This window comes from Crassostrea angulata, chromosome 5 (genome assembly GCF_025612915.1).
Source record: "Crassostrea angulata isolate pt1a10 chromosome 5, ASM2561291v2, whole genome shotgun sequence".
Taxonomy (NCBI): domain Eukaryota; kingdom Metazoa; phylum Mollusca; class Bivalvia; order Ostreida; family Ostreidae; genus Magallana; species Magallana angulata.
The window spans coordinates 15,633,931-15,649,538 of record NC_069115.1 but is presented as its reverse complement, the minus strand read 5'-3'; the positions used below and the strand labels follow the sequence as shown (position 1 = coordinate 15,649,538).

General features: G+C 32.0%; 1 protein-coding gene and 1 pseudogene across 2 annotated transcripts; both read left to right on the top strand.

Annotated features, from left to right (window-relative positions):
• The first annotated feature begins 2,681 nt into the window (after positions 1–2,681).
• Positions 2,682–4,901, top strand: LOC128183384 (protein draper-like). Of its 2 annotated transcripts, none has more exons than XM_052852374.1 (5): positions 2,682–2,992; positions 3,200–3,258; positions 3,868–4,005; positions 4,203–4,268; positions 4,443–4,901. In XM_052852374.1, the coding sequence occupies exons 1-5, from the start codon at positions 2,883–2,885 to the stop codon at positions 4,706–4,708; spliced, it is 639 nt and encodes a 212-aa protein (XP_052708334.1). In that variant the 5' UTR covers positions 2,682–2,882; the 3' UTR covers positions 4,709–4,901. The 2 variants fall into 2 exon arrangements, with proteins under 2 accessions (XP_052708334.1, XP_052708333.1); XM_052852373.1 differs by having other exon boundaries at positions 4,440–4,901.
• A 59-nt stretch (positions 4,902–4,960) lies between these two features.
• Positions 4,961–10,905, top strand: LOC128183389 (scavenger receptor class F member 1-like; annotated as a pseudogene).
• The last annotated feature ends 4,703 nt before the right edge of the window (positions 10,906–15,608 follow it).

Genomic DNA, 15,608 nt, shown 5'->3' with positions numbered 1-15,608 from the left:
GCAATTTATATACAATGGGGTTCACACCAGTTGAGGAGTCATAATGACCAAGCAGTGATTTCATTCGTTCATCACTCTTAATGGTCTCAATTTCTGAAACTAGGTCCGACAGTTCATAGAGTTTCTTTGAATCCTTTGCAGTTAGCTTTGGGAATGTCTCCAGTCTTCTCTTTAATGACGACTCTATCATTTCTGAAACATTCCTCTAGTCTCCCCCATGCTCTCTGTAGACCTCGTAATGGGTCAGAAATGTTTGCCGACTTTATGCTTAAAACATGTCTCTTATACTCTGGTCAACTCCATTTTAACAGAAAGTCAAGCTCATCAAAACGGGAAACATCTAGTTCACTCATCACTGTCTTGAATGATACTTTCCATGTCATGTAGCTTTCCGGTCGATTATCAAAGGCTGAGAGTCGAGAAAGCAGTAAGTCCTTCTTCAGGAGATATCGTGTGACCGAGTTGTTTGGTGTGAAGGAGGAAGCTTCTGGGTTTAACTTTCTGATAGGTTCAACTAGATGAGGTACACTATATCTGTCATTTTCTTTATTTGCATTTGAATCACATGTATCCTGAATATGGTGTGTGTTGGTAGAACACATTCTTACACGATTGTCTTGCTCGACATATGCTTTTGTTCTATTAAAAGGATCTGCAGGTTCTGTATCTGGAAGCAAACTCCTTGATAGCTGAGATTCTTGGTCGAGAGCATTTGCCTCTGCTTCAAGTGCTGCTGTTTCTCGTTGCTGTGCTACTCTAAATTTACTGAAACTTCAGCTTTTTGCGTTTCACTTTGGCTTCGTCAAGGGCCATCTGTTGATCCAGTACAGCTTGTTTCCTTTTCAAGTCAGATTCCATCTCAACAAATCTGAGTCGTGCTTTGGCTGCCTTTAGCTTGGCTTGAGCGATAAGCTAGCTCATATCGCTTCTTGAGGATCAATGTTTGGAATTCCGTGAAGAAGTTGATGCTCTGTCGTTTTTTTTTCTCCCATAGTTGATTACCTGAGTACGAGATCTTTTGCTGTTCTGTCACGTAAGGACGCCCTGGTCCGGTCTTGCACATAATGTTTAACCTCTTATATTAACAACAACTCCCAGGAAGATTGTCAATGTGTATGTGTATTTGGTAACAGACTGAAATATAAACAAAGGATACAATGAAACACTTTGAATTTCATACAAAATGAATTTACACACCGTTATTAAGTGATGCTAATATATAATTATCAAAAATAACACTATGCATAAAGCTTATAACACTTATGGGCTTCCATAGAAATAAAATTCTGCAGCATAACACTTGAAAATATAGTTGACCTCAAATATAGGCTCAAATCCATCAGAAAACATTCAAGATTACTTGTAAAATTATCAATATAAAAAATTAGCCAATAATTCACAGAAAGTTGTTAAAATCAAAACAAGCGTATGTTTACATTTGTTGCAGACGACAAAACTCCAATAAGAGTGCTTTAATTATTAAACATAAAGCTGATTATGGCTACTGTAAAAGCTATACACATGTTGAAATCGTCTTTTTACAGAATAATAAACAAGTTTTTAATCATTACTTACTATGTTGAACGCTAAACTTAGCAAAAAATACAGAGCGCGATGTTCAACTGCATAAACAAATGGCGGGCTTCGTATGACAATTTTACGAAAAACACAAGAAAGTTCTAAAATGAAAAATCAATAATTAAAGAAAACTAACTCTAACACTGGACAGAACAAATACTCTTTGACATTATGAACATTATATGAACGAGTTTACTATGAATATACTCCCTTTAGGTTTGACCAATGAGTTGTTCAATTCGATTTACAAACACGTAGTACATTGTGAATAAATACCTGGACGCACGCAAATGAATGTCTGTCACTTTTGAGTCCTAATGTTGGACATACAGCAAATCCGAATACGATATTATAACAGGCTTGATGCAAAAGTCCTGTTACTCGTGTTTGTCATAAACTTGTGTTTTTTTTACATCACTAGATCAGTTTTATTTATTTTTTTCAATATTCCACTAACTTTCGTTAAATGTATAAATAACAAGCGTCTGCCCTTTAAAGCATTTCGTTTATAAAATAGATGATTTCGTCACTGCCATTTTTTGAATACTGGCTCATGCAACATTTTTTTCTCATAAACTTTTGCAAAAGAATAGTAACAATTTCCATTTTGAAATTCATTATTACTATTATGATAGTACAAAACCTAATATATTAACAAAACAAAGCTTACGGTCAAGTGTCTGTTGTGCTCGGTAAATATTATAGATATTAGAGTTCATGATTTTATTGCAGGTTTAACATCGGTGCATGTACATATAATTTCATAGGACATGAGCTCGAGTAGCAAATCTAACGACAGATTCTGCTGGAAGGAGAAAACAGCGAGGAATGTCTTAATTATGAACAGACATGACAAACAATATTATTTAAATCATGCAAAGTACATGTAAACGATCGCCAAGTGTGTATAGAAAAAATACTTCCTGCAATAAAATAATTTCCGTTTAAATTTCAACAAAATTCAAAATAATGACAAAAACAATCAAAAAATCATTAGGAAACAGATGATTTACATTTTAATAGTACATATATATTATAAAATCAAAAACATATACGTGTCCTTTAATTATATAAGTTTTGTAATATGTTAAGCACATCGTTTGTATGTTGATATTAAGTTTTATGCCTAATAGAGGATGATAAATACGTACTATATGGATGCATCATGCTATATTATCTTTGTCCCAGAATAATTTAAATGTGCAATTAGTTATCAGTGAAAGTAGGAAGTTAAGAATAGCTGTATTTAGTAACAACTCTCTTAAATTGCCAATGCAAGATATTCAATTTCACAACATCCCGTTATGTATGGAAGTTCGGTGTATTACAAAAAACGGTGGCTTAACTTGCGTGAAAATCTTCCAATCATATGCTTAAGCTTACTTAATTACACTTATGCAAATGGATGTGAAGGGTAAGATTTTTTTTTCATGTTTTTGTATTTACTGCTCTTATGAGTTTTGTTTGGTCTGTTTGTTTTCATTCTGTTTCGTTTTATTTGTGCAGTATGAAAGTTTTTACTTTCAAATAGAGGAGTTATTTTTAAAATGTTATTTTGGCATATATCTGTGTATTAATCAATTATGATGACACTGGCTTTTAAAAATTTACTGCGCTTCAGATTCTTTAAAGGTTGCTGTCCAGGTTCAACTTGGAATTCCATATCTCAGCAATGTGAAAGTAAGGAAATCCACTTTCAAAACAAAACGATGAAGGAGCTTTGAAATTAAACACAATATTTCATACTATTGTTGTTAGATGTAAACTGTTATTATACTATGTGAAACCAATATAGATACAGTTCGAAATGAATTAAAATAATGAAATTTAAAAATATCGAAAGTCAATGTAAGGTATGTAAAATTTCGAAATGTGAATAATATTTGATTTCATGCATTTACCTTGAAAACTAAAAATGTATCAATGGTGGAAGAGAGATAATCCTTTCGACAGAAATATTGATTTTATTTTGTAAAGATATACATTCGTTGCGTCGTTGAGGTCATTTCAGAGATTGTCCGATATTGAAATGTTCTTTTACATTAGAAGGATTTTTTTCGTTACATTCTTGTACCATAAATTAATATGTTTACAATTTATAATTTAAGAATGCCCAAGTGTATTTTATTCGAACAGCTAAAAATGATTTATTCAGTGTAATGAGTAGATAATAAAAATTAATATCTATTAGCTAAATACGCACTTCAGCATGTGATGCATACAATTTTGTAATAACAAACATATATTATTTTCAAATTTACATGTATATGCATGATAAATCCTTTTAAGGATGTTTCCCAGGCTACACAGGAGAAAAATGTTCAGTGCCGTGTCCTTATCCTTATTACGGAGTGGACTGTCAAAGAACGTGCAACTGTAGCAGAGACAAGTGTGATGTTTCCTCAGGATGTATGGATGTGACTACAAGTAATTAAACTTATCTATATCACAATGATATGTAGACAAACCATTGTTTACTTAGGCTCTATATCGAAATATTACTTCAGTAGGAAAACTCTTTTTTCGATATAGATCGTTCATAAAATCTTCAATGATATAATTATAATCCTTGAATTCAAACTCTCTCTCATTTTTTATATCAATACTACAATATTTACAAATAGGCCATATCATTGGGAAGACGAAGACAAATAATGACGAGCATTCCAGAATCTTCTCGACGAGCACTTGTGAGTATTAATTGAACCTTTTCATGTCACAGAGGTCTCTTGCGTTTTATACCTATTTTATAATTTGAGAAAATGAACAATAAAGACATAAGAGATGTTCTGCATTGCTCATACTAAAAATGTATTACATCATTATTTGAACAGTTTGTTATCTATTCTCGTCATTGTTAGTAGATACCCATACTTTAGATATCGAGGAGTCTGATAAATGTCGCCCTGGATACATCGGAAAATACTGCAGAGCAAGATGTATTTATCCTTATTTTGGAAAGGAATGTGAGGCAGAATGCAATTGTAGCGAACCGATGTGTGATGTGGCTACTGGATGTGGAGCTGTTGATAGAGGTATGACTCCATATGTTTACGATGAAACAGTCTGTTTCATTTTACTTTTCTTAATTCATTCGCAACCAATTTTGTTTCAACATTCTTATTTTTGAAAGCATAAACAAATTTTGGTCAATTTAGGTTATAAAGATAACAGTTAGAAATATCATATTGTATGCGTATATGCACCGGTTTACAATACAGTAATTTATCTACCATGTCTCAAGATGGCACAGCAAGACATAATTGGATTAACTGTCGAAAAACTAAGGTCAAACAACACTTTTTACTAAAGGAAAAATATCTTTAAACAGTTTTAAAGACTATGGATTTAAATTAGATTGCAGTTAACATTTATTTTGGATATTCTGTTTTAAGTTGTGAAATGTATCTATTTAAACGGTTTTTTTTAAAAATGATTAATTATACATGCATTCAGACGTTAACTATATCAGCCGAATCTCTTATTACAATCTTTGATTGCTTTGATGTCTGCTTGAGCTAACATCCCGCGGCTTCTGATACAGGCCTTAACCTGTATAGTAGACCTCCGCCATACCTGACCGATAAAATTGATTAAAATGTTTAGCATAATTTCATCTGACTTCATTGATTTACAACAAATATGAATGTGAGTGTGCGAAGACGTATATCTGTGTAGGAATTGCTAACATAAACAAAATTAATCAATGCACCAAAAAAACTACACAGTCTTGTATGGCAGCTTCTTTTGATGGTAAAAATGCAATGCAAACAAATTAATTATTTATTACACAATTTTTTCCTACATTATAACACGTATCCGGAATATGTTTAAAATCCACTATGATCTTTTTTTCAAATCATCTATTTATCAAGTCCGTAATGTCACAAGGAAATAGTTGAATACATATATAACAAAATCATAAGTGATTCAAATTTATCAAAATAGCCCAACCTTTAATCTTATATAGTTCATATAAAAAGTATGTTTTTTATTTCATCCTGTAGGCCATAAAATATAAGTACACTAACTTACGCATGTGATTTTTACCCGGAATTTTAAAGATTCCCTTAATCTATGTCTGCATCTCGCATACTTCTATTTTATCTATTAATGCCCAATATAAGCAAGTACAATGAAAAGGAAGTATACAAAAGCAGCGCGTGTTGTTTTGACGCATTCGATCCAGATGGCAAACATTGTGCTGCAGGCGTTGATATGCATCGCTATGACTGGTTACACTTCTGCATTGCAAGTGTGAAGGGTATGATCCATTTATTCCTTTAAAAAATAAGTAAATACTTTCCATTTTTTCATTTGATTTGATTACACTGTATATGGCAATCCAATCGTGTAGCTTTAATATAACCAAATGTTACAGATTCATAACAACGACAGAGAGAAGTACTTATTGTTTGTTCTCCACAACAGATGTGTCGTAATTGAATTACAGAAATATTTTCCTCTAGATCATTTTTTTTTCCCCACACTTCAGTATAATGGAATTCATTATCAAGTTTTATTACATCAAATGCTATCAAACTAATGGTTTTGTTTTCAGGGTTTACAAGGGTTGTTGTCCAGGTTCATCATGGAACTCTAATACTCAACAGTGTGAGAGTAAGCATATATAAAATAGATCGGATTTTATGTGTAGTCATTTCATATTCATTCATTACTATTTTCTGATAAAAAAATAAACTGTTTTCTTTGCGAAACCAATGTTCAAACAGTAGGATAAAAAAGATAAGGAAATAATTCTTGAAAAATATCAGAAGTCAGTGCAATTTAAATATAATTTAGGAATATGACTGATACTATTTCAAATTATTAATTTTCAAAAATTTAAATTAGATTCTTATATATAAAACGAACATATTTATAACGTATATTTTAAGAATTCTAAACTGTATTTCATCTTAACTGCAATTAACTGATACATCATACGAAAATATATTTTTAATGTAATGAATAATTTAATGTAATGTTCGTCAGGTAAATATGTTCGTTATATTCTTAATTGTTATTACAAATTACGTAAAAAAAACTAATTTATACATGTGCATGTTATACCATTTTTAAGGATGTATCGCAGGCTTTAGTAGATTTAACTGTTCATCACCGTGTCCATATCCGCAATACGGAGTTGAATGTCAAAGAACTTGTAACTGTAGGAGCGACTTGTGTGATGTTTCCTCAGGATGTACAGATGTTTCTACAAGTAATTAAATGTTCTTTATCACAGATATACGCTGAAGAGCTTTTGTTTAATTACGCTTTATGCTAAAATAATACTTCTGTATCAGTAGAAAACTCTTTTTACAAATCTAAATCGTCGATAAAATCTTAGATAGTACTAATATAAACCCTTGTGTTTGGATTCTCTCTTACTTATCATATTAATTCTACAATACATAAAATAGGTTATGAAACGAAGAAAAATAATAACGAACATCCCAGAACATTCCCCAAGCGCATCCGTGAGTATCGATTGAATCCTGTTACAGTAGTTTCTTGTGTTTTATGTCCATTTCATAAGCTAAGAAAAAGAACAATGAAAGCCATACAAATTTAATGATATCATTATAAAACAGTTTTTAAGGTACAGTACAGCTCACGAGTATCCCGACAAAAACACCGACCACCGTGTTTGAAAGTCCACGCTGAGCGTGGAAGTGTCGGTACCTTTGATCTATTGTTCTCTGTTACAGCCACAGAACAAGAAAAAACACGGTGCGACACGGTGCAACGCGATGCAACACGGAAAATAACACGGTGTAACACGCGGTATTTACCTGTGAAAAAAGGAGGATTTAGGAATAAAACTTATAAAGAATAAAATATTATTGATGTACGTAAGATAATCAAAGAAAAAGACAAAGAAATAGAAATAAATAAAATTTTTATGCACGCAATTTTCAGACGTATGCGATTGACACGGTTGATTTTTGTTAATATTAAAAATCGATATCGCCCACATAAAAGTTTGATCAATTAAAACACTAACACTTTCTTTTCCGTTTTAAAATTCAAATAAACGGTTCCATAAGTTTTTGTTTCAGTCCGTTTTTAAACGTAGTAGTAATCGTAGTTACTGTAGTTTGGCAGTTTCAATAGTGCATAGAACCATAACTGTGATCTTTTCTCACGTATACTCTATTCAACGATAACAAATCTAACGGGTTGTTGATAACAAATGTACTTTCTCTAAATAATATAATTATACAGCTTTATATCTAATATATTTTCAAATTTTCTTTCTTTTATACATATGTGTGATGTACTTGTCCATGTAGTACCGCACGGTACATATTCATAGCGCTAAGAATCCGTGGATCGGTACTTGATAATTTTTTATTTCATCATTATAGCAACTTGAGTTTAGAAATTATTTGTGTTCCAAGAAACTACTCAGTATTGCAATAATTACTGTTTGATTGTTTAATGATCGTCATATAAGAGAGAGAGAGAGAGAGAGAGAGAGAGAGAGAGAGAGAGAGAGAGAGAGAGAGAGAGAGAGAGAGAGAATACCAGTATTATTTAATATAAGTACATTTTACTTGTAATTCAGTGTAATAAGTTAGATTTATAGTTTCCATTATATTGAACCCTTTTCCCTTAAATTGCGATAGAATATATGCAGTCAGGGTCCACGTGCTATCCCTGTCAATCAAATCAGCCCGCGAGATAGACCACGTGCTCCTTCCATGATATGGAAAAAATGTCGTTCTATTGTTTTTTCAAGTCCGCAAAATAGAAAAATGTTTAACAATGAAGTATTCAGTGTTTGAAATGTTAAGTTTCTTCATTCTTATACTGCATGCATGAGGGTTGGAATATTAAGTTGTAAAATCTCTCTCTCTCTCTCTCTCTCTCTCTCTCTCTCTCTCTCTCTCTCTCTCTCTCTCTCTCTCTCTCTCTCTGTATGTGTACTTTTGTGCAATCATTTTAGAATTATAAGAGTTCTATTTGTATGAATTTAATTCATTTATTTTAGATCCATGGTTTTAATAACGATTTCAATACAATGACTAAAAGTTTGTAAAGTTCACGATGTAATAAGATTTTTCGTAAAAATTTCGACGCTATTTCACATCAGTAAAGTTGTGTTTATTCTAAATGCTTGCAAAAAGTTACCGGTATTATCTCATTCATCTTTTTAATCAATCAGGGTTTTTTTGTACATACATGTATGTGTACCCGGTAAATAATTTCTTATCGCAAGTTAATACTTTGTGAAATTCCCGCATTTATAGAGTTGCTGAATTGTTCCCCGGATCCACACGCCGATAGTCTTACGTGTAGTTGTTTGTGTACATATCTACAGACAATTTTGTTTGTTTGTTAGAGATTAGGAAAAATCATTGAACTAACAAAGTAGAAGTAAGATATATTCAGACCATACACACGACGGGTTGTGATATGTTACCAAACAGGTGTTCGCGGAAAGGTGTGAATAACGGCATCTCGAGTACACCTGTTCAGACGTCCAAATATACACACAGTTAGTTGTAAATTCCAATGACACCTAACAAGACAGACAATAACACCTGTTGTGTATAGAACCCAAGATGAAAGACAATGTTGTGTATCTGATCAGCTTCCGTACATCGCACGAGTGATTTTTTCATGTGAAATCACGAGGCCATTACGAACTATACGGAAATAAAGTTGAAAATTATTTTAGGAAATGCAAGTATATTTTTAATACATGTACAATGCTTGAATATAATTTAACAAGAGTTCGTACATGCATTTATCTATAATCTATAATATAAAAGTGATTTTTTGTTTATTTATTGCTACATAAATAGCTGAAGTCCAAATTATTCGAGTCACCGGTAATATGGGGTTGTTTTTTACTATAGCACATCAACAGCACATGTTTTTAGAAAAACATGGTCTGAAATGTTTTCATTTCTCATTTTTAATTGGTTTAAAGTAAGGCAGTAAATTAATTAATAAATCAGAAAGTGTTTACAGATAACAGAAATAAGACGTTTAAGCTCCCGACATTTTAATAGGATCGTCAGTTACAACATCACGTGTGTTAAGAAAAAAAACAAGATGAATTAAATTGATTTGAATTTTGATTATGTATTTAATGATTATTAAATATTTTTGATGAATTTATTTCAATTTATTTAAGAACAAATGAATTAAAAGGTACCCATTTACGTCGAGTTTTCAGATCACCAAAAATCAACTTCACGTTGACAGCCTCGACAACTTTCTGGGTCCGTGCAACTTAAGTCGACATTCTTTTTTTTTTTTAATATGAAAAGGATGTTTCAACCCTTGTTTAGCCTTAATTTCTTTATTTCTAAACATACGCTATATCTATCAACGTCTCAGGTAACGATATCCAAGGAGTAACACAGTGGCCACGGAGTTACACAGGCGGCCACGGTGCGACACGGTGCTTTTTTATTGAATTTTCCAATACACATACACGGTGTCACACCGTGTGCACGGTGCGACACAGACCGTTTTCCACCGTGTTTTTTACACGGTGGGTGTCGGGATACTCGTGAGCTGTACTGTATGATACCAGATATTCTACATTCTTTTGATATTGTAAGCTTATTCTTAGAAGACAACAGCACAAATATAAACCCTTGTGTTTGGATTCTCTCTTACTTATCATATTAATTCTACAATACATAAAATAGGTTATGAAACGAAGAAAAATAATAACGAACATCCCAGAACATTCCCCAAGCGCATCCGTGAGTATCGATTGAATCCTGTTACAGTAGTTTCTTGTGTTTTATGTCCATTTTATAAGCTAAGAAAAAGAACAATGAAAGCCATACAAATTTAATGATATCATTATAAAACAGTTTTTAAGGTATGATACCAGATATTCTACATTCTTTTGATATTGTAAGCTTATTCTTAGAAGACTACAGCACAAAACAGATAATAGAAAATGACGTCTATTCCCGGATATTTTCTAGGAGCATCCGTGAGTAAGAATTGCATCTTTTAATGTGTATTCTCGAGTTTTGTGTGTCTTTTATCAACTTAGAAAATGGACTATGAAAGCATTAACATTGTTTTGCAATGAGCAAACATCTTTAATGACATTGTTACAAAAATTATCGTTGGCCATTCTATTAATTAAGTGTCACTTTATTCAGATATCGAGGACTCTGTAAAATGCCATCCTGGATACGTCGGAAAGTACTGTAGAGCAAAGTGTATATACCCTTATTACGGAGAAGAGTGTGAGGCAGAATGCAATTGTAGCGAACCAATGTGTGATGTGACTACTGGATGTTAAGCTAATGATAAAGGTATGGCTCAAAGTTAATAATTCATCTAATTTTTTGAAATTTAAATGTTTTCACAAGGTGGCGTTTGTTTTATAAATCTCAAGATGTACTTTATTCAACTGAGAAAAAAATTCTGTTGTCTACACAGGACGAAACACCACCTTTAAGCAAGTCCTTAAAGGTGGCTTAAAGGTGACTTAAAGGAGCTTAAAGGCTATACGACCTTTAAGCCGCCTTTAAGTCACCTTTAAGCAAGTGCTTATAGGTCCTTAATGTCCAAACTTCTTTAAGCCACCTTTAAGCCACCTTTAAGCATCTTTAAGTGGCATTTACGCTCTCTTTACACTGCCTTTACACTGTCTTTAAGTGGCCTTTAAGTCAATTTTGATCAAGCTGAACAATAAACACATATATTAAATGCAAAAGCTCTTTTATAGAGATGGAAGGGGGTCATCCGAGTGATAATATAATTTCCAAGGAAGGGGGGGATGTTCCAGGCGGTTTTAATCGTCGCTCCATTAAACACAGATCGCTATCATCAGCACCGCTCCGATGGACACAGATTGCCGTTATAAAATTCTTTATAATTTTTTGGGGGTTTCAAAATTATTGTAGGGATGAGCGCAGTCTCTGTATCTTAATATGTGCATAAAACTAATTATAGTATGTTTGTTTCCTATTATAAATTAATCGGTGAAAAAAAATCTCTCTCTCTCTCTCTCTCTCTCTCTCTCTCTCTCTCTCTCTCAGTTCATCCGGTTATTAAACAAAATAAAGATAATGAGCCAAAAATGCCTGATTTAATTTGTTAATCGGTTTAAGGTTTGTATTTTTTTTTTCAATTTTCATTATTTCTAACTCTAGATCTGCTAGATACATGTTAAAGATGAAAAGACTCTCAACTGCCTTTGTTATATCGGGCAGGATATTACTGCTTTGTTTGTCTAGACATAGTTTTGTTCGTTTGTGTATATCTAATTAGAGTCTATTGTTTGTACAAGTTAAAAAAAACCCTGGAACTAACACAGAATATACAAGATATACACAACAGTTGTGTCGTGTGCCCAGGTGCATGTTTGTGTATATCTAATTAAAGTCTATTGTTTGTCCAACTTAAGAAAACCCCTGGAACTAACACAGAATATACAAGATATACACAACAGGTGTGTCGTGTGCCCAGGTGCACGTCAGGGTTTCTAAAGGCGTTGAATTTTAGTATGTACGAGTATACGATAAGTCTAGTGAATATAAAAGTTAATTTACATTTGTAATTCATTTTCAAAGTATTATTTCCTAGCTCTGGGTTTCAAAGATGTTACGTCTACAAATTAACGATACATGTATGTAAGAGTAAAATCTTGAGGCTAATTAATTAATGTACCGGTGATCATAAATAGGGGTTGATTATTTAAATATATGTATAAGGGTAAATATGTCAAATATACCCGGCCTGGCACATCATACAATTGTATGTACAAGTCATTTGCAATTGCCACATGCAGTAAATACGTCACCGGTAATTGTTAATTTTGTTTGTTATAGAATTGATAGTTTATAAATCATGTACATACAATTACATGTAAATATTTAAACATATTGGAACCGTGCCGCGATCATGAAAACCTGGAAATTGCGGGAAATTGAACAAATACCCTAATAGTATCAATGCATTTAATAAAAGAAATGATTTCATTTTCTTTCTTACATTTTTATAGCTATAAATAAGATGAACGTATATCTACTCGGTTTAAATTTATTAACTACATGTCAGAAAGCCTACTATAGTGAACCTAACGGTTTCCATTTAGGTATAATATATTTTTGTTCACTGAAGACCAAGTTCCGTATTTCATTCTAAATACATGCATACATGTAATTTATAAATTAGATATAATTGATTGTTACAAACTGAATGGTTTGTCAAAATCTTTTCAAGTAAACACATTCAATACAGTGATTCAATATCCACTGATATATAGGATATAAAAACGCTGATACATATGTAAGTTGCCGTGGCGCAGAGGATGTGTGGTAATGCTGGTAAACTAAGGGTCCCGGGTTCAATTCTCGCCGTGGCCGGTTTTTTTTTTTTTTTCATTTTTCTTTCTAGAACAAAAACCGTTTTAATACCTTTTCTTTCATAAAGTTAATACATTTTGTTGGAAATTAAGCACAACATTGAATTAATTTTTTTTTAATGGCTTAAAGGTGGCTTAAAGGTAGCTTAAAGGTAGCTTAAAGGTGGCTTAAAGGTGGCTTAAAGAAGTTTGGACATTAAGGACCTATAAGTTGTCCTTAAAGGTGGCTTAAAGGTGACTTAAAGATGGTCTTTAAGCTGCCTTTAAGCCATCTTTACGCTTTCTTTAAGCCACCTTTAAGCAATACATATAGCTTAAAGGTAGCTTAAAGGTGACTTAAAGATCGTCTTTAAGCTACCTTTAAACACCTTTAAGCTATCTTTAAGGAGGACTTAAAGATGGTCATTCATCCTGTGCTACACATATGTATAGACATTGCAAACAGAATTGAATACAAATAAAACTGAACGATAATGCAGTGTAGTTTAAAATATACAAGAATTAAAACATTTTTAATTTAAATGGTACTTATATCGTCTAAGAAATTTAGTAATTGTTATCTTTTGAATCTGCTGTGATGGACGTTTTAAAGAATGCTGAAATGCATTAGTGTGAACGGTTTCTATTTGGTAATTCAAAAACCATTTATAAGTATTTTATAGGAATTACTCTAATTCTGTATAAACTAAAATTTTCAGCTTGAAATACAAGACACCACGATCGCTACGTGTGTAAATGAAATATAAAAAAAATTTACATAAGCCAATGGATACAATGAATAAAATATCTTAAACTTAATGTAATTAAAGGCAACCATGCGATCAATATTTGAGTTAATTCGGAAAATTAAATAGTCATGATGAAAGGTAAAGACTGAAAAGGCATGGTTGCCTCATTTGCAACGGGATTGTTCTTCGAAAATTCGTCGGGTTTCTGAGCGTTTTCATTTTTCATTTTAAAAATTAGGTAAAATACACATTATCAATTTGTTTTTAAGTGTGTTAAAGTCAGATGACACGTTCCTCGAGCATATTTTTTGTATCTTCTCGTAATAAAGGGTACCAATAAAAATATTTATTTATAATAATTTTTAAAGTTATTAGAATTTTATTTTTTAGCATGCACATGCCTAGATGGCCGATGGTTAGAGCAGTGGCCGGTCATTGCTAGGAATGAATGTTTCACAGGTCGTGAGTTCAAACCCAAGCTCCGATCGAGGTGGAACTCTTATATAGTGAATTTTCCTATGCTTTATACATACATTTTTATCAGCAATTCTAGTGTATTTTCAGGAAAATTATATAGGAAATTGCATACTTCAGTATTTTGCAGAAATGCCTGGAAAGGTATGCTAATTTTTTTTACAATAAAGCTTGGCAAAGTAGTAGTAAATCAATAACAAATTACTGAAAAAAAGTTATGAAAATTAAATAACGTGTCGTCTGACCATAAGAGTTCATTGCTTCATTTCTGATATCGCGTTTGGGTTTACGCCAAGAGGAACAGACTAGGATACAGGTAAGAGTTGAAATACATTAATTCATGCAATTCATAAACTGTATTTTTTAAAAAGAGTTTAGCAATTTGTATTATTTTCACAATTAAGAAAATCACAATCATAGTGAAAAAAAAGCACTACCATGATAGGTCTTTAACACACAATATATGGTTTTTCATTATCATCAGTGGATTTTTTTTTCACTCAGAGTAAACATATACCTTATGTACATGTACATACTGTTTGTCATAAAAATAATCCAGTTATGTAAAAACATCTTTTGTAAAATGGCCTTGACTTTTATTAAACAAGTTGTTTTCAATATCAGCATTAACTATGACTTTTAGAAAACATCGTTTTTCTTTTACTTTCAGGTCTATTTCACATTGATGTTACTGAAAGCCGATTTTTGAATATGATATCATATTATTTGAAATATAAAAGGATAGTTAAAAAGCTTTTTTTTTATTAAATGGGTTATCTTCTCTGAACTTTAGTTTAGACCATTAAGTATACAATGCATATACAGTCAGTCCAAGCATATCTGTTATAACATAAACCATAGCATAGCATTGTATTGGAATCTCATACCATAGCATGGGAATCTCATACAATAGCAATGGAATCTCATACATTAGCATACAATCTCGTAGATTATCATTAGTCACATCATACCATAGCATACCATAGCATAGTATATGAGTGATTCTAAAACATTAATAATACGTCAATACCTTTCTCGCTGCTTCTTTTCTGTCGACACGACGAAAATGATACATAGAATGAAATATATATATTTTAAAAGAAATTTCACTCTTATCTTGATCAGAAGAGTGAGTATTTTGTTCTTCTATATATCAAGAGATTGTAATGCACTTACATTTGGTACGTTAATTTGTTTTGTAAACGTAACAATTTTTAAGATACTATGCATAATCAATTATGTTTATATGAACTGAATGACTGTATAAAACATTAATTGTCCTCTATTTCTCAATTTTATCATCAGATATTTTATAGTAACAACTAAAATTACTTCATTGCACCTGGTCAACTTAATTGGCAATGCTTTGTTTAGAGGTATACTTAGAAAACCTTAATATACATTTACAATTTTTTAACTTGTTGTATTTAAAGTTTGTTGTGTGGTGAACATTTATTGAAGAACAATTCTAT